The 20,423-nt window shown below is 39.1% G+C and overlaps 1 protein-coding gene and 1 long non-coding RNA gene across 14 annotated transcripts in view; one reads left to right on the top strand and one right to left on the bottom strand.

Moving 5' to 3' along the window:
- Nucleotides 1–20,423, top strand: part of LOC144471317 (rap guanine nucleotide exchange factor 2) — a 275,558-nt gene that overhangs the window by 242,930 nt on the left and 12,205 nt on the right. For 5 of the 13 annotated variants that reach the window (XM_078183317.1, XM_078183265.1, XM_078183293.1 and 2 more), the window contains 13 exons: nt 10,526–10,624; nt 15,608–15,820; nt 15,912–16,264; nt 16,341–16,802; nt 16,885–17,177; nt 17,252–17,552; nt 17,632–17,863; nt 17,942–18,246; nt 18,315–18,499; nt 18,571–18,782; nt 18,874–19,105; nt 19,170–19,484; nt 19,631–19,948. In XM_078183317.1, coding sequence (XP_078039443.1) covers nt 10,526–10,624; nt 15,608–15,820; nt 15,912–16,264; nt 16,341–16,802; nt 16,885–17,177; nt 17,252–17,552; nt 17,632–17,863; nt 17,942–18,246; nt 18,315–18,499; nt 18,571–18,782; nt 18,874–19,105; nt 19,170–19,484; nt 19,631–19,948 — 3,520 coding nt within the window. Of the gene's footprint in view, nt 1–3,617; nt 4,460–7,740; nt 7,784–10,525; nt 10,625–14,528; nt 14,927–15,331; nt 15,436–15,607; nt 15,821–15,911; nt 16,265–16,340; nt 16,803–16,884; nt 17,178–17,251; nt 17,553–17,631; nt 17,864–17,941; nt 18,247–18,314; nt 18,500–18,570; nt 18,783–18,873; nt 19,106–19,169; nt 19,485–19,630; nt 19,949–20,423 lie in introns of those variants that run through there. The other 8 variants (XM_078183284.1, XM_078183275.1, XM_078183324.1 and 5 more) reach the window with 8 other exon arrangements.
- Nucleotides 11,742–14,427, bottom strand: LOC144471392 (uncharacterized). Its single transcript, XR_013494268.1, has 3 exons — nt 14,197–14,427; nt 13,916–14,005; nt 11,742–13,839 (listed from the first exon to the last, which is right to left on the bottom strand). It is a non-coding gene; the product is annotated as an uncharacterized LOC144471392 (long non-coding RNA).

Raw genomic sequence — 20,423 nt, 5'->3', positions numbered from 1 at the left:
ATAATGCTCATCCCTGTAATTATTCCTTTAGAGCGGCTTAACATAATTATCCAACGCATAATCATAACCATAGCCATACTATCCGATCGATACCCTTTGTCATTCCTGCGGATCAACGTCTGACGGCGAGCATTGTTATACGTATAATGCACGTAACGCATTATACGTAACACAAAATAGTAGTTAATATGACAGATTAAAATGTCGATTTCACATTAAATCTGAAACATGGCAGAAAATCGGCGATGCGACGAACAAAGAAAAATCAGAGCACGAAAATCGGTATTCATCATTACTGGCAGAAGATAACAAATAAAATCGTTTAAAATAACAAATTGCTCGAAATATTGTATTATTTTTATTTTATAAATAGTACAAGAGAACTAATTTTATTACGAATCTGCAATTACATAGCTCGTGTTTTCATTAATTCTTTCAATGCCGACTCGAACTTGACTTCATTAAGTAAATTACTTCGATTTTATAGAAGTAATTTGTTCACGTTTTATGGATTGTGAAATAAATTACTTCGACTTCACGAAAATTAAATAAATTACTTCGACTTCACGAAAATTAAATAAATTACTTCGACTTTATAGAAATTAAATAAATTACTTCGACTTTATGGAAATTAAATAAATTACTTAAATTTCATTCAAATTAAATAGATTACTTCAATTGTATAGAACTTAAATAAATTGATTCAATTATATTTAAAAATTAAAATTTATCATAGTGAATGACATTAGAACCCTTTCGTATTCGAGATATCCTAGTCGAGTTCATGAATTTTCAAAATTAGTGTCACCCTAATGTGATCGAGGTGACGTTGAATATGTTAAGGTTACGTAGATAATTATACGCTTGGATAATTATGCACTTACATAATTATACACTTCGGCTAATCTCCGAGCGCATTTTTATTTTCATTTCAAGTACTGTTCCAGTCGTTCCCTCGACCCTCGAAGAGGTCTGACCTGGCAAGTGGACCGCTCGCCATTTTTCAGAGCGAGTCCTAAATTTTTCCCAGCTACACGGCGACGTTATGGCGGCGTCGCTTTCTACGACACGTGTTTGACCATGTGTTACGGCTCCCGTTGCTCGTAAAAATCACATGCAGCTAGAATTTTGTAAGGACTCGTTTCGAAGCTAAATGGATAGATTGCGGCGTACCGTTTACGTCTCCGACACTTTCTTTTCGTAGTTGCAACGTAACAACACGCTGTAAACTTTTATGCAAATGTTGTACATTTTTTAGGACTAGAGGACATCAAAGTTATGGAAGAGTAATGAAAAATATAATATTAGGTGGAGTCATAAGAAACTTTCGTTTGTTTATCAGACATTGGTTTTATCTTTTTATTCGGGCCTTTTTCCTTCTTTTTTTCTTTTAATGAACTCAAACGAAACTTGATTTCAAAATGGTTTATTTCGATTGTATGTAAAATAGTGTTTCAATTATCGAATGGCAATAGTAAAGCAGTTTAATAATAGTTATATTTAATAAATATAGCGAATAACTGTTATATCATAATAATTTTGTGATATTGTACATTGAAGAAGTTATTACAATTGGCTAAGTATCCGATGAACACTCAATTCGACTACGTAATCGCATAGTTAAGTAAAATTCGTTCAACCAAAGGAGCTGAATTATCCGAACAATAAACATACCTGCCAAGTCGTCGAAATACCAAAACGTTCTGAGGTTTTAGGGGACTCGTACATCGCTAGACATTCCGAATTTCGCGCATAGGGATCGGTACAAATATAGATGCCCGGTGTTATTTCGGAAAAGTAATTTTTTCTCGGCGGATATAACTTACGTAAGCGAAAGTAACTCAGCCTGCAAAATTGGACGTTTTACCCTGCGTGCTATTTTTCATTCCCGGGGGACACCTACGATTTTTATCCCACCAAAGAAACCGAGCAGCAGAGCGTCATCGCTACGTAATTCGCTATCGCTTCGTTTTAATTTTAGTCGTTCGCGAGATTCTTACCATTCACCTTATTTAACAGGCCATTCCGGCGTGACAGCTGAGAAATTAAGCAAATCTTCGGAATTTTTGTCAGTGTTGATGAGACAGACGACGATCCCATTTTTTTTCCCGTTCACTATTGTACGTGACAGGAATGGGAGCCAAATCTTTTCATTTACGTTCTCCGATTTTCTGGTGAATTATTCTGTCGTGAAAATAATTTACGAGAACATTTATGCTTCGATGGTGTCTACAGTTACTCGTAAACAATTTATTGAGTGCTGGAGAAATTATTGGAAAAGAAATGGAAAACTATTCGAATCAATTTCGAGAAATGAAATTCGAGAACAAAAATTTTCACTTCCAATGTATTTTAAATTTTGTTCTTGTTACAATAAACTCTTCAATAATTAGAATCTGATTGATGAAAGTTTTTCAGATATTCTAATAATTTTTAAATTATTAAAAAGAGTTACGTTTGGTAAAAAATGGCTCATTGTAAAAAAAAAGATAAATATGCTATTAGAGCTTGTTAATTTGTACGTTTTCATGTGTTTTAGAAATATGCACGTATCACAAACACTTGACAAATTTTATTTATTCGTGTTTAACGTGACGCCTTTGTCTCTATGAACACAATGATCACAAATTGAAATATTCGCTATTAATCATTGTGATAACTATGTATGAAGAAAAAGAAAGATATGCTATACTCTTCGATGAATAGGTCAATCAAGACGATACTAGCAAAAAAATTCAGATTTGTTTAGCGAAAATGTTATTGCAGAAATCTCGTTATTCATCGACCTCGTTTACGTGTGTCCGGCAATTACTATCCGGCACGGATAGACCGATCCGGATGAAACCTTTTACATCTTGTAGAGGATGTTCCTGCAGTGACACCGTTTGCAAAAATTATTTTCTGTGCAATAATTGTGTAAGATAGTTTTTATTATCTTACATTGGCGCATTAATATGTCCTACACTTCTATGTTCTACACTATAAAATAATATACTTTGTATCAACCATGACTTCAAAGTATTCTGACAAAAGAACAAATGAAAGAAATTTGTTTATTTATTAAATAATTGTTGACTCGATGCATTTATAATAAAATGAATAAGTGAAGTATGAAATAATAGCGAGATTAAAAGAATTCTTCAAATAGTAGACATATAAAAGGTTTAATACCCAAAAGTAGTGAATAGATAGGACAATTAGTAAAAATAAAGAATTTACAACATAAATGAGCAGAAAGAAAATATAAAACGGTGATAATGTTAACAGAATATAAAACTATCAACACGTTATTTTCAATTCGTTAAAATTCTTAGAAAAAGAAAATAATTTTTCTCTTTCTTCCAATCTCTGACGAAAGATTCGTAATTCGAAGATAATAACTTTGAAAAATGTTTTTCCATTAAATAAGAATCGCAGGTAAAATAGTTTTTGTATTCATCGGTCACCGTGATTTCCCCTATTAAACGATGCCCCATTTTACACGCACACGATCAGTCAGCGGACACCGTTGTAATGATTTCCTACGTCACTGCATGCGTAGTCACGTGACGACCAGTCGAGTCACTCTTTGGCCCTCAAGGATCGTTCACCACGATTCAGTTTTATCGTGACCCGCGCGCGCGATGTGCCGGAGACGACGGAGCGCTAGATCCTCTCTGATCCAGACTGTCGACGCGTTCCGGCGTTCCGTTCGGGGAAAGTCCCGTGATCCCCTGTCTACGACGCGTTCGCCTATCGTCGATCCATCGTCGATCCGTCAGTGATACAATCGGTAATCTATCGGCGACGTTCCATCCAAAGTGTACCATCCGAACGGGGACAAGAGTGTCTCTTCGAAAGTTTTACTTTCGACACGTTCCGTTCCGCGAACGAACCGAAGCAAAAGTCTACGTCAGCCTTGGTCACCGCTCACGATTCCGATCCGCTCCACATTAAAACCGAGAAACACCGTGAAAGTCTGTGAAAGGGCGATTCGGCGAGACCGATAGTCCCCGATGATTTCCGTTCGCCGTTCGATCGCGCCGATCGGTGAAACAGCGGCGAGATAATTATTCCATTAGTTGACCGATCTCTGCAAATTTGCCGGACAATCGATCGAAACCGTGGCAATTAGCCGTCCGATTTTTGCAGATTTTCGGACTATATCGATCATCGGATCAGTGCGAGACAGTGACGACAGCCGTAATTTGAATCCTTCTAGTCTGTGTACCGAGGTGTTCTCGCGATATTCGTAGCTCGCCGACTCGCGGTGACAGTGCTCGCGTTTGTGACCAGAGTTTATCAGTGAATAACGATGGGACCAGGATACAGTGGTCCGTGAAGAGTGTGTCGGATCAAGATGTTGAAACACATGAATCGGAGCGGGCGACCTCGAGTCGTCGCCAGGAAGAGGAAAGGTCGTTCGTTGTCCAGAAGCTGGCCCGGCACTCCCCGGCCCTTATCGGTCGTCTCCAACGAGGTAAAGCGACGTCTTTCGTAATTAAGGAAGCTCTTTTATCTTCGCTGTCGCGTCCCCGTATCTTAACGGCCCGCGGTCGGCTTTTCGATTGCTCTCGACTCTTCGTCGACGGGAAAGAGGCAGACACCCGAGCCGAGGCGATTTACATACACCGCGAGTATTTCTTGGAACTATTTACACGGAGATTCGCGACGAGTTACATGTCTGGGGTCTGTTAAGTCTGTTTACACTGGAAGAGCTCCGGTGATTCACGACTGAAATCGAATTTCTCTGTTTGATCGTCTGTTAGTAAGTGGCGCGGAGCTCTCTTTCGTATTTTTGGAGAGCGAAATGTAAAATGCCAAACGCGGTCTGGAGAATTAACGTGCAGGCTGATGAGAAAGAAGCTTAAGTTTAAGAAAGGAAATGGAAATGGATTATCTTAGCAAGATAAATATTAAGTTCGTAGTATTCGTTCAGAGGAGTAAACAAATGATCCAAATCGACATCATTGCGACACAGCGAAATATTAATATAATGTAAACAAAAGATTATCGTATATTAACAATAAAAAATGTTTATTATTTAGCCATTTCGCGCATTCTTCGACACAAAACTTTTGAAGATTCTATTTCTGAAACTTTTTTACCTCTAAATGTAAACACACTTGTCCTTGTTATTGTTGAAATTTTGTAGCAAAAAACTGTTAGCGAGGTATTAGATATATCTTTTTATTGATACATTGTGTCAATGCAAGACCGAGTCAAGAGCAAAATAGTGTAACTAGAAAACTAAACGTGACTAAACTAAAATATAGCAATATAGCAAATATGACAGAAGGCCATGCTTCCGAAGTTTTCTGTAACTCTATCTTATCAAACCCATAAATTGTAAGTTTTCTTTCGCAAATAAACGTGCATTAATTGTTTTATCTATACGCGAACGTTGAGATCTATTAAATGTTTTGAAAACATACATCTTGCGAAATATACGGAACAGAGTTTATAGACTACGAATTTCTGTGAATAATAATTTCGTTTCAAATTATCGGGCGTATGAAGGAATATTAAGTTTTAGTTAGACAAATCAAACTATATCTTAATACATGTGGTAACTTCTCAACAAAATAAACCGATTATTTCTTAATAAACTCTTGGATGTTACAATAAATTACATTTCTCAAGTTGCCGAGCACGTACAACAAGTGCGGCTATTAACTGAACCTGTTTCCAGTGTTGCCGGCAGCTTGAGTCTATAGTACACGACCATTCTTAATTCTAACAATAACAGAAACAAACTTGGATCTACTGAAACCTTGTTCTATTTATATGACAATGCATAGAGATACTTTTAGAATTTCAGTAAATGTAAATGACAGTGCTAATGTTAACACTTCTTCTACCGAAGAATTCTTCTGCTAAAGAATTTTTTTTTACATTGTATAGTCTCATAAAAAATTGTTAAATAACGTTACTGGGAAAGTCGTGTTACTACACGATTGAAATATTTATTGCCTCCAAACAATTTATTAAAAAGTTTTCAACTATCGATTATAAGCCGTCGGAAGTTATAAAACGATCGGCGTTGGCTAATGTTTTGATAGGCGTTCGGCGAATAAAATATGATCTTACGACCACAGGAAAAATCGATTCAGCTTGCGAACGGTTCGAAGATATCGAGACGCGTTCGCCAGAAATCACGGAGCGCGTGAACTAACTTAATTAGTAGGAAGCTCGCGCGACGGAGAAGGAAAGTTTCGTTTCCCCGGTTTATCCGTAGAAATCGATAGCCGATAACCCAATCCCGCGGTCGTTAAGGTTTATTGAAAACGAAATGGAACGGGTCGGTTTCCGTTTCATGGTGAAAACGTCGTTGTTATCGCGCGTGCGCGCGCGTGCATGCGATCGCCCACGCGGAGTCAAGGGCCCACGCAGAGAGCGTGAATATATAACGAGGACGGCCGGAAGATAAAGAGGAAGGAATGCGAGAAGATACGTTGATCGTTTGTTACGAAGGGATCCATTGGCGATCGTCGCGAGGAAAGACGAACTCGATGAAATTTTCGCACGGATCTCGCGTTCGCGAGCCATTTGTCGCGGTTTACGCTGCCGATCGGCGACAGGATCATAAGCGAGAACGATCATTCATTGAAATGTTCGGACACCTTTTAAAACGGAATAACGTTTCAACAATTGAACCGATTGACTTGAATTCCTCTTTTTAACTTCGGTAGGTCAGATTTTACTAAACAATTCGTATATCGCGTTTCACAAGAATTTAAATAATCAATGAAAATGTAATAATTCCAAAAGTTAGTAATTAATTAACAATACAACAATTAATTATATAATAGTTAGAAGATTAAAAGGAATTAATTGAAATGATTTGAAGAATGATTAGTTGCCGCGTTTTTTTTACTGCGGCAGATGCAAACAATGTGTATTTTCCACGAAGAACCACAGTCACCACTATTAATTCTAATAAATGTTAAATAAATCATTCACTGATGATTACAGATTGCAAGATGTAAGTTGAACAACGACAAATTGACTAATTCTTATAATGTGATTATCACGATTCTTCATCGCAATGAATTACAAGAGTAACCAGAAAACAATCGATTACCGCAGACCCCTTGGCACAGTATCAGGGCTAACGATTGCTAAACGTCACATGCCAGTAAAAAAAGCCAAAGGTTCGCAGTTCTGCGACAAGGTGTGGGACAACAAGCTACGTTCGCGGCGCGACGTCATTGTTGACCGAATCGATTGTTTGTAATCCGGTGGATTACGTAACAGAAGACACGCGAGCACAGATTTTTCGAGGTGGTTGTTTACCGGTTGCATCACGGAGACGCGTTTTGTTTTCGCGAGGTTCAAATTCCGCTAGCATCAACACACGCAAGCGCACACAAATACGTGCTTATGTACTCGTGCTCTACGAATTATAAAATCGAGTGTACATAATTCGCAGCTTCGGTAAATAGACCGTATCGAGTAAACTATTTTACTTCCATTCTAAGTTATTTTTTACATGATCGCGTGCGTGTCTCATTGGGAAATCGACGTTTCAAAGTATCGGAAACGCGTGAAAATTGCTACAGTTGACACGTTAACTATGAGTAATTATTTAACACCGTGTAAAGACTGATTCATGGATCACAGTCGAGTTATTTCAGTAAACTTTTCTATAGGAACAACAATTTCAATCGTAGGTTGAGACTCTTTGGACGACGTGATCTCGTGATCTCTTTTGTTATTCAATTTGGGGGAAGACATTGAAGCTTCTTTCTGATGCGACAATGTCGTTCGAGCACACTGATACGTTTCCGGTGGAGGATAAAATGTTAGTATTTTTAATCACGGAATGGCTATAATAACTAACAAATATCTCCTTACCGAAATTATTTAAGTACAAATATATAATTACTAACTGTTAGAAATTTTTTGGAACCTGTGTTTTGTCTTTTGAACTAATTGAAATTAATTTATAATAATAGCGTAACTGCTCATGCTAGTACTAAATTCTTAATACAGATATTTAACTAAAACTTTTATTCAATTATTAACTTTAATTTTCATATTATCAAATTTAAATTTTGTTAATTCATTTCTAAATAGGAAACAGTTGTTGAATAGAAATTTTTCGTTTTCTTTAATAATTCTAATTACTTCAAAACCATCATTTGTAAATCTTTCGCAATTCACCATCCCGAAGGTTTCCCATTAGATTTATATTAAATAATTTTTCGAACCATAGTGAAGCTTAAGTATTTATGTATTTAAAAAACTGGAGAAGTAAGTTAATAACAGCGGAAACATAAAACTAATCTTCCTATCCGGTCATTATAATCCGATCTCCTCTGCATCTGTTTATATCGCTAACTTTCTGTATCGAATAGTTTAATTCCCGAAGAACGGCTCCCAGTCAGGGTTTGTGGGAGAAAAAGCCTGGATTAAAGTCGGATCGGCTTAATTTATAAATGCCGGCGTCGTCGCGTACATGTGAACTCTCTCGATAGCGCGGACCAAGTTTTGAATTCTCGGAACGCCCGAGCCATTGCTGTTTTCGAACGGTCAAGGATTTTAACATTCCCAACGAAAGAATGGTATTCCTTTGTGCGCCGCGTTGCACCAAAAGACGCGAGGTGTTTGTGTAGATTACACGAGATATGTACTTGCAACGTCAGCCATTCGATCTTGTATTCGTATTTTCATAAAAAAAATCGAAGAGGAGCGAAGAAATCGCAGAGTCCGCTTTAACGATGGATTTATGGGGCATTAGTAATAATCAATTTACATCACCAACTAAAACTAATAGAATAATAAGAATAAATACTAATCAAAATAATAAGAATATATTTATTTAGATATTTAGTTATTCTTATGGTAGGATAAGATGACAATCTTACTCAACAAATTTTCTATAAACGAAAGTGATTGTTAATTTCCGGAACGACAAGATCACTGTTTATTCGCATTGCGGTGACTTCCAATGATCGACCGGTGGAAGTTCTACTTTTATCCCGAAATTGGCTAAATATTCGCTTGTAACAATCGAGTCGCGAGGGAGCGGTTCTGTGAATGGCGAGTATAACCGACGTATCTACCGGAAGTCCGGCCTACAGGTTCCGGCCCGCGTAGCACTCTCATCTCGTTGTCTCCCGTGCGTTTTTTTTCGTTCTCTCTCTCTCTCTCTCTCGCTCTCTCTTTATACTCGCACATTGACGCAGCTGCAGAAGTCGAGTGCGACTGCAGGTGGAACCAAATTAGATTATGAACACAGTGTCGCCTGTTCCACGCGACACGAGTCTTTTTACTGATCTGGCGCATGCCATTTGGAAATACTTGGGAATTATCATAATACTTTGTAATAAGCATATCACAGTTCGAATAAAGAATAAGAATACAGTTCAACTTTCTGCTTGATAGTCTAGCTTATAGATAAATACAAAAATGTTTGAGATTTCGAGAGAACATAATACACGAAAACTTATGCACACAATTCCATGTATAATGTCGGCATACGTGTGACAACGTTCACGCATAACCATGCAACTGAATTAAAGATAAGCTAATAAAGAACTGCAACGACGACTACAATTGCTGCTGCAATGAGGGCATTAATCTGCTATTACTTTATACTGACCTACATAGATGCAGTGGAATGCATAATGCAAAACTTCGCGACAGTAGTCGTGCGGCTAACATCATTGACCTTTTATCCTAGCGACATATTCTACAATCTTGTTTACTGTCTGGCTCGTGAATTTTTCGTTAAATATATATTTTTCTATTTATATAAAGACTTGAAATAAAGTCTTTAATTGTAAAGTCTTCAATTTATATAAAGACTTAATTTTATAAACATTAAAAAGTTTTAATTCAATCAACGAAGACGTTAATGCGAGAAATCGTTTCATCTCGATCAACTTGCATGTTTAAAATAAGAAAAATGTCGAAACTAATAGCTCAGTTAAAATTTCTACTTAATAGATCATTTCCAAACAAAATGCAAAGTTCGTTCAATTCGTCTCGACGTTCGGTAAAGCTGTTTGAAGTTCGAATTATGTATTGTTGTTGTTTAAAAAAGTCAAAGCGACCTGAAAATTATCAGAAAAATAATGATCGATATTAAAATAAAGCAGAAGTTTCGAATGTACTCTACTCAAGAAGCAGCAAGTGAAACATTGAGTAAATAAACTTTCTCAGACAAGACACCTGTAGTACCGGATCGTCCGTACTAATCGCTCACCCCGTAGAACATCGATGATGTTAGAGCGCTTGTGTAATGGTGAATTAATAAAACAACTTATGCGGCGTATCTCAGTCGAGACTGTGCACTAAACCGATTGCTAGACTTTTAAGGTTAAAAAAGGTTGTCCATTGCGGTGTCCCGTGAGTCAGAAAAGGCGAAAGGTTACCGTGAAATAGAAAATGCAAGCGCAGGTAGTCGCCGCCGCCGCATTGATTAAATTATCGGTAACACGTGATTTGCACGCAACGCCGAGTGCTTTTATTATGACGAAAACGTGAAATTCCTGTCGACGGCGAAATAATCGTGGCTCTCGCTTTTGTATTTTTGCAGATCGACTACCCGGAAGTGCATGGAGGAAGGATGCATCGACCACCGCACCCCCATCCCATAACCGACCATCGACAGGTCAACCTGGTCTTCGATGACACGGTAAACATCTGTTTTCGTAAAACTCTTTTTCTGCGGACAGTCACCGAACCTACGGTCCTTCGGTTCGTATTTTTGTATCCGCTCACCCTGACGATCCCTTTTTCGACCTGAATTCCTGCACTTCGAGGATGAGTCACAAATAGATTCATTTTCGAGTCCACTTCGTCGTACCCGGCCGAGGCTGTCCGCACTACACCAGTGTTTTAGATGCTCGAAAACAGGAACGTTCAATAACTGTAATCTCGTCCCTCGTCCCAGAATAAACGCATCTATTAGTTACGCGCTCAAAATTTCGCGTATGATCTCTGCGAGAAAATTGTACTCCGCTCCCATTCAAAATGTTCTTTCGAAAAATCTCCGAATCACGGAAAAGTGTATTCGTTCGTTGCGCGAAATCGTTAAAAGTCTTTCATTTGTTTATCGTCTCCAGTAACAGAAACGTTCCATTCACTAAAGATTACTTGTTATAAAAAAAGTCTAAAATACATTATTACATACTCTATTTTCTCTTTAGAATTCTTGTTTTATCTTCTGGTCAGGTATTTAAGCCTCGAACTGTGAAAATGGCTGTTTGTGTTCTGCTTAGTTTTGGTTTCTTCTAAGCTGGATAGTAGTTAGAATATTTTCGTTTACCCTAACCTAAGTAAAGTTCTTCGGTAGTAAATCATATGGGTATTCAAACATTTTCCATGAATGAGTCTCCGAAGTTTGCAGAATTGTAAAATAATGAACCGGTCATTTTAACCGTGGTAGATTTTGTGTCGTTTTATTCGAGAATTTGCGTTCGATACCGATTGAACACGTAATTCAATGGGAGCGTTCAGGCGGAAATAGGGTACCGCGATTACCGATTTTCGGCATCGTCGACTGCTCGATCGCGTATCGCATACGTGTAACCTGATTTTTCTGCCTCTACGATGTTTACCACTTTAACGCCAGACGACGGATCTCAGAAAATATAGTGCCGCGATACCGATTTGCCATATTGGAGGATATTGCGACGATTGACTGAGAATAAAATTGAGAATGAATAAAACTATAACAATTTATAATAAATAAATCCCTTGAAAAATACATATGCATCGTTAATATATTCTACTATAATATAGTTACAATTTTAATTAATAAAAAGAAGTGACGCCACGTTCGCGCCAAGTCATTCTCTGCACCGATATGATTCCTCTCGATGCGAATATTGATCGGTGCGTTCTAATTATGTACTCATTTGTCACAGTCGTACAACCATACATTCGCACTCACCTTATTACTACTGTACATTGGACGCAATCGAACGCTGTATCGTAGACGCGTATCGCGACGCACGTATCCTCGTGTGAAACGACACTTAACGTTAACGTTGGTAGATACCGATCCACGACGATCCGTTTTGATCAGGAGTGAAACGCATGAATATCAGATGCGACTTGACAAGAAAAGGCGGCCGTCATTCGCCGTTAGGTCAGAACATTTTTGCCGATCATTTATCTCGCATCATCGACCGGCACGAAAGAAAGTTTAATGTAGTCGATCCGTGACGTATGTAGGAGACACCCACGTGCTTTCGCCAATTGGATGAAACGCAAGTTGAAGCAGAGGGAGAAGGAGAGTCGGTGTGCGTATATATGTGTACGGGAGAACTAGAGCTAACGTTGAATGCGTAGAGTCGTAGAAGTTTTAAAGCAGTCTCTACCTCGTTGCACTTTCTCATGCATTTCAAATGCACCTACGTGCCCGCCGACTAAGAGAGAAGTTTTATCAGTCCGTGAATTTTCTTATTTACATCGACGTGCATATAGGGAAATTTTCCTGGGTAGACGGGTAAATAGCCGTCGCCGTAAAACGAGAAAGGTTTTTCCTTCTGTCGAAAGTGGAACGCACCGTGGAACATGATTTCTGCACGTGTGTATCGTCGAAGAAAACTTTTTTTTTTTTCGTCCACCATTCCCACGATACACGCCCATTCTTCTTCAAGCGAATTCTGTTTTCACTGAGATATTATTTTGCGCAGATTTCTTTTCATAAATAAATAACAGGATTTATCTAACGAGTTATTATTCCTTTTTTTGCGTTAGAACACACAACAGTTTTCACTTATTCACAAAACTCTTTTCTCATTACATATCACATGGGATCATCCTGTCAAACATGAAATAGTATGCCGAATAATCACTTACTTTACAAAAACAGAAAATACAAATTTTCTGCGTCGGTTCAAAGATACTGCAACTAACTGAGTACATGTTTATACGAATATTTTGAAATCACTTGTTTCTATCATCACATCAAATGTACAGTTTAACAAGTAAACAGCAAGGATCTTCAAGCATACTGTGTACACTGTATTTATCCGCATTCACGCATCAAGATTAATTTAAGATTAATCCGACTGTGTAGCAAATTGGCCTGCTAACTTTCCATCTTATTGCCCACGACACAGATGCACTTGCGATAAGCGTATAAACCCCGCTTGTGCCTCGACTCAATTATGTAACAGGAACGTTACGGAAAATTTCTCATTTTACGGTTTGCTCTCAATTTCGAGACTTCGCCGAAACGCAGCTTGCGCGGTTAAGATGATCTACCGAAGTCCCCTAACGAGTCTCTGGAATGCATATTGGTCGCATGCACTGGTATGCCGCTGCCTCTCCGCTGAGTAGGAAGAAACTGAATGGGAGAGGCAATTTGGAAAGTCTGCGGAGCAGGACAAAAGGAAAAGTGAGGGCACGACATAACGGGTCGTATAAATCATCCGTCGGGTCGGCCAGTGGCCTTTGAGCAGTTACTATCCGCTGTTGGATGCTTTGAACAGACCGGTACCTCTCTTCTCCGTGCGTTTCCCTCCTCTCTCTCGATCGTTCACCGATTGACGATTGACCGACCGTCGACTCCTTAAGCTTGATTCACACGATCGTCCTTTTCCTTCGCGACCCGACGACGACGACGACAACGACAACGACACCAACGGATCGACCCTGAAAATCGTGTACCCGAACGCGACTGAAATATTCTGCATAATGATGCTGAGCTCGTAGCAAGGCCCAATGAATTACTGGTCGATGCAACGATCGAGAGTAGTCGTCCTTGTTGCTGCTTATAAATATTCATGGGAAAATTGTATCCACATAGATTCGTTGGATCGCTACTCGCTAGACAATGTGCTTTTCATCCGTCCCTCATTTGAAGATCAAAGAATCATCTTCAAGATAAACCTTTTCCTGCAGTTAAAAAGCTATTTACAATTTCCATAACAAATTAAGTGTATTCGCTGTTAAAGAGGATTAGGATACTTACAAGTTCTACAAAATCGATAAATTTGGCTTGGAGTAAGAAAACCAAATGCGAACTTCAAAAGCATTCTTCTCGAGTTCTCTGTTTACGCAACTGTTGTGAAATTCCAAAGTTATTTAGACAATATCGTCACATAATAGGATACAAATAATTTTAGAGCAGTCTTCGTCGAATATGAGTTCTAAATATTATAACCTAGTGTAGAGATGTAATAACATTTTGTTCTGACTTGTATAATCTAACAAAGTATTAGGATTTAGAACTCGCACGAATCTCATGCTTACCTCTTGTAGTCTTCGTAGTAAGGCGTGTCGCAATAATTTTCCCAGAGATGCACAAATAGACCCGCAGTGCAAAGATTTGTAGGAATATTTTGTCGAGAAAGAAGTGTTTGTTTAATGCACGATCCGAAGCTACAGGTGGGCCCCCCAGCGCGCGTCTCCCTCTAATGCGACGGACCTGAAGCTTGCCGCTCGGTCGAGTCCCGTGGTCGGGTCACATGACCCTACGCTTTCGAAGGGAATGCCGGTGACTGGACGAAGGGTGGGGGAGGAACGAGAGGCAGTCCTATGTCCGCTACACCGCTAAGCTGACAGCCCACGACATGGTTAGGCCAGACGCGCCACGAGCTTCGTAAACGCACACACAAAGAAGGTCACGTCGCGTTGCTTGTGTATTGCGTATGGTCGCATATGCGCTCACGAACGAGAAGGTGCGACCTGCGCGAGTCGAGAAGAGTCGTGCCGAGTTGAATCGAGTCGCGTCGGGTCGAGTCGAGTTGGATCGTGGAGAAGTATAACTGTGCGACAATGTGGTCAGACGCTGTTTGTTTTCTTGGTTATTCGTCGTGATAAAGAATTTAACGGTGACGGGTGCCTAATAAGTGCCATTAATAAGGATAGGATGGACGCCTTCGGCATGTACCAAGTGAGTCTGGACAGACGATCACCCGCGGCTCAAAATGGCCTTGGTTTATCGGAAAGCTTTCCTCGTTCACGAGATTTCCCGATGACGGTTCGTGTTTTCCGCAAACGATCGCGGTTGATCACTGCTAGATGATTATCGTGGCGTGACAGATGTCATAGTGTTTTTGTTTAGATATACACTTACATGCCACTATTTCTGTCTCTGTCCTCTTGTGTTCGCTCGATGCTGCATGTGTGATGTCATGTCTGAAAACCTAACCTAACATACGAACGGAGTCTGTGCACCCATCACGCCCATTCCTGGTACTATTCCGTAAACGAGCTCCGCTCGTGGAACTCGTGTTTTTTGCCCTACATGATTCTCAATCCCGTTTTCTTTCCAGCGTCTTCCTGCCGATTGACAGATCGATGTCGATCTGTAGATAATATCTTGCACATTAGTCCTGTAGATTTTTTCTATTGCTAAAGAAAAGCTCCAATTAAATGGTGCATCAATACATTCTTTTAGAAGGCATATTATTATACGTACATGATAATATTATTTCACGTACATGATAATATTATTGCTTTACATCACTGTTTAGCATGAATCTTCAGGTAAATGTTATTTCTACAATGATAGGATGCAACAATAACACAGCAATAACAACAACCTTCAATTATACGTTTTAAGACTTTAAGATGTTTTTTTGAAATGGTTGTAATTATGCTGTCAGAATTATTGTATAATAATCTTGTTAACTCATTAGAGCATTTGTTTTCTGTGCAGTTTTCCCAAGGCCTGACCGGCAGGCCAGAACTCTACCAAAAGTCTAACAGAAGCAGCCATTCAAGCGACACAAGCTCAGCATATAGTGGATCAGATACAATGACATCTGTACAAAGTTCATTGGATGCAGATCCAGATGACGTTGATCTGTCAGGACTTGTTGAATCCATAGTGGATAGCGATGAAGAGGAAGATCTGGCAGAGAGCATGGACGTAAGAGATGATTATATTACTTTAAAAACTAAAATATAACTCTGATATTTAAACTACGATTAAAATAACCATTGTTTATTCTTATTTTTAGAGCCTGACTGTCCGTGATCCAGTCAGAGAATGTTTAGAGAAAGATCCTATGGAAAGAACAGAAGACCATATAGAGACACTGTTAGAATTTACACAACAGTTAAAGGCCTTTACAAACATGACTTTAGCAGTAAGAAGAGCGCTGTGCGCTGTAATGGTATTTGCTGTGGTAGAACGTGCTGGTATGATAGTTTTGAATGATGGAGAAGAATTGGATAGTTGGAGCGTGCTTATCAATGGTGCTGTAGAAATTGAGCATAGCAATGGAGAAATTGAACAACTACATCTTGGTGATAGTTTTGGAATCTTGCCTACTATGGAGAGATTATTACATAGAGGTGTTATGAGGACAAAGTACGTTATATTCTCATGTTTTACTCTATCTAATATAGTTATTTAATATTCAATTCTAATACAATTCTTCTTTTAGATGCGATGATTGCCAATTTGTATGCGTCACGCAAGCAGATTATTTTAGAATCCAACATCAAGGTGAAGAAAATACTAGGAGGCACGAAGAAAATGGAAGAGTCATTCTAGTAACAGAATTAAGAGGAGCTCTAGATGGTGGAGCACGTAGGGGTCATGTTGTTATTCGTGGCACTCCTGAACGTTTAATGTTACAACTTATAGAAGAAAACAGTATTACCGATCCCACTTATATAGAAGACTTTTTATTAACTCATCGAACATTTATTGATAGTCCCTTATTAGTTGCGAGTCAATTGCTAGAATGGTTTGATCAAGCACAAGTCAGAGACAGAGTGGCCAGAGTAGTGCTTCTTTGGGTAAATAATCATTTTACGGACTTTGAAACTGATCCATCTATGATGGAATTTTTAGAAGCTTTTGAAACTGGTTTAGAAAGAGAGAAAATGCAAGGACAACAAAGGTATATTTAACGTAATTTCGCGTTATTTTATATTTGAGATACTAGTATGATTGTTGTTTAATTGTATTTTTATCACTTACAGATTATTGAACATTGCCTGTGCAGCAAAGGCAAGAATGCGGAATGTAACATTAGCAAGACCCAGTAGGGACGAGGTCTTGCATTTTAATATTTTGGGCGGTTACGAGAAAGGTTTTGGTATCTTCATCTCGAAAGTTGACAAGAAGTCGAAAGCAGAAGATGTTGGTTTGAAACGGGGCGATCAAATTTTAGAAGTAAACGGACAAAGCTTCGAGCACGTGAGTCACGCCAAAGCTCTAGAACTTTTAAGGGGCTCTACTCACCTCAGTATAACAGTGAAATCCAATTTACTTGGTATGTGATCATTATTTAATAATTACAATTGCTTCTAACAATTCTTTTATACGAGCGATAAATTACTGTTGTAGCGTTTAAAGAAATGCTTCAGATGCCAGATGATTCACCGAGGCCGCGGGCAAGGGCAAATAAACCCGAAATCTCAAAAATCCCAACGGATCCACGTGCAAGGTTGTCCACGCACGTGGATCCAATCACCACTGTAAACCCAATAAACCCACTAGTGGGTGGTGTCCCGTTATTATCTGACTCTAATATCTCTCCAATCAAAGATGTTAAAAAGGAACATAAAGGATTCATGACGCTTGGGCCGAAAAAGAGGTTTCAGAGAGCACTCATAAAAATGAACATACTACAAAAGAATACTATTAAGTAAGTCAAAGAAGACATATCCTGAACTTTTATTTAAAAATTGAGTACAGGCATGTATAAGTATAATTTTCTTTTACAGTGACGGTGTACATGCAGACGATTCACTTGCACCTCCTCATACACCACCAGGAACAGGTCTCGCACAGACCACTACCAACCTATACCATTCTAAAAGTAACCCTGATCTAACTTCGTTATATTGTTACGATGACTTAAGAGCGCCCGATTATCCCGAACACGTTTTAAAAGTTTACAAAGCTGATCAAACTTGTAAATACCTTCTTATTCACAAAGAAACAACGGCACACGAGGTAAACACATTTTTTTGTGCGAAAAAATGCAGAGACAATTAAAGGGATCTACTTCTATGCAAATATATTACATTTTAGGTCGTAATGCTTGCTCTTCAAGAGTTCGGTATAACCGAGAGCAGTTCAAATTTTTCCTTAGCCGAACTTAGCGTCGGAGAAGGAGGCATGATTAAGCAGCGTAGGTTACCCGATCAGATGCAAAATCTTGCGGAAAGGATCGGTTTAAGTTCTCGATATTACTTAAAAACGAATGGCATATCGGAGACACTTGTAGCCGACGAACAAGCACCTGAACTGATTCGCGAATCTCAGGTTCATTTCTTACAATTAAACGCAGTTGAAGTCGCCATTCAATTGACGTTACAAGACTTCAGTATATTCAGGTAATGGAAAATCTTAAGCCGGTTAGGCATAGTGAAAATACATTTTCATGAATTTGCTTTAATTTAAGGCAAATTGAATCTACGGAGTACGTGGACGATTTGTTCGAGTTGAAAAGTAGATACGGAGTGCCTATGCTCAGGCAGTTTGCTGAACTAGTCAATAGAGAGATGTTCTGGGTTGTTACAGAAGTTTGTTCTGAACACAACCTTGTACGACGTAGTAAAATAATAAAACAATTTATAAAAATAGCTCGTGAGTTTTAAGTTTCTTAAATTTCGTCGAAGGTTGTACTAGAAGTGTTCAATGTTCGTATTCGTCACTAGGTCAATGTAAGGAATGTAAAAATTTCAACTCCATGTTCGCAATCGTGTCTGGTTTGGGTCACGGAGCTGTTTCAAGATTACGAGCATCTTGGGAAAAACTGCCAAATAAATATCAGAGGCTATTCATTGATCTGCAGGAGTTGATGGATCCCAGCCGCAACATGAGCAAATACAGACAATTGGTGGCGTCTGAACAGACACAACCTCCTATAGTAAGTCATCAATTTATATTTGTTACAATACGTTAACATTTGTTTCAATTCGTGCCAATAACCTTCATGAAATATTTCGTTTACTTTATAGATTCCATTCTATCCTGTAGTAAAGAAGGACTTGACATTTATACATCTCGGTAATGATTCCAGAGTGGAAGGTTTAGTAAATTTTGAAAAGCTGCGAATGATCGCGAAAGAAGTAAGATCTTTGACAGGCATGTGTTCCTCCCCCTACGATTTGTCAATAATGCTGGAAAGAGGTGGTCAACCACCTAGTTCTGCCATGGTTGCGTTAAATCAAATGACCACTGGCAATCAAGGTAAAGTAATAATAATTAGTTAAAGTACCATCAAAAGTATATCACGATTTATTTTCGCTAACAGTTTTGCATTGTCCAGGCGGGCAAACTGCAACTGTTAAAAGGCGGAAGAAGTCGACTGCTGCGCCAAATCCGAAGAAAATGTTTGAAGAAGCGCAGATGGTCAGGAGAGTGAAGGCTTATCTTACGAACATGAAAGTAATTACGGATGAGGAACGATTGCATGCTTTATCGGTGGACTGTGAACCTCATGCAGGGGCGGTCGCAGTGGCTGCAGCAGTACCTCTTAGTGCGAGTAGAGGAAGAAGACATCCTTCTCCTACTCTATCCACTACTAGTAGTGCTAGCAGCACCAGTGAAGGTAGAAAGAGTATACAGGGTAAGAGTTAATTATATGGTATGATTTAAAAGATTTATTGTACAGTTTCTAAGAATAGATTCGATGTTTACATTTCAAGAAGACTTTTATTTCTCAGAAAGATCCACCCTACATTGTACTATTACTTAATTATACTACATTTGCAGGTACAAAGTTTGGAGCCGCATCGCCGCAAGCAGTGAGGAAGATACTTTCGCTCTCTGACCAGCATAAAACTCGTCCCTACCAGCCGAAACATTGCGTACCACCGCTTCCAGTGCCAGGATTAACCTTGCATTCCAGTGGACCTGAGCCAAGTCCTGGTGCGCCCAGGAGAGTAGGATCTGGTAGTCGGGTTTCCACGCACGAACGATCCCATAGCGATACACCTTCCAGTTTATTGCCGCCTGTCGATCTCAGCGCTGAGAGCAGCAGTGTGACCAGCCTGAGCAATCTGCAACCCTTAAGGAAAACGTTGACCAGTGGTGAGTTCGTCGATTTTGATACCGAAGAAAATGGTTCGATACGAGATGGTGTCTCTGTCGGTTCGACGCGCACTTTACACACGTGAATATTTTACAATACTAATGGATACTCAGTGTACTGTATTTTTGTTTCCTCTATATTGCTAGAGCTTTAGACAATGACACCACCTATGGTGCGCTTCTTTACGATCTTGGTTATTTTCTTGTTTTTGAACGTGCTATGTTTTGATGCGAACACGATGATTAGCGGACACATCTCGTGAAGTGCCATCCTCGTGCACTTTCATTGCTCGTGACATTACACCTGGCCGGATCTCGGCAACGAGATACTCTCTCATTTTTTCTGCACGCTGCACAGCCGTTTACGCAATTCATAAATGTTCCATGTTATATTTAGCTTCTCCATTTTTACACGCATCTTGTACGCCGATTATCGTAGCTCGCGCTTCTTTCCAATCAATATTATCGTCCCAAG

Source organism: Augochlora pura, chromosome 1, assembly GCF_028453695.1.
Source record: "Augochlora pura isolate Apur16 chromosome 1, APUR_v2.2.1, whole genome shotgun sequence".
Lineage (NCBI taxonomy): Eukaryota > Metazoa > Arthropoda > Insecta > Hymenoptera > Halictidae > Augochlora > Augochlora pura.
The sequence above is the reverse complement of the archived record's forward strand: the minus strand, read 5'-3'. Positions and strand labels throughout refer to the sequence as shown.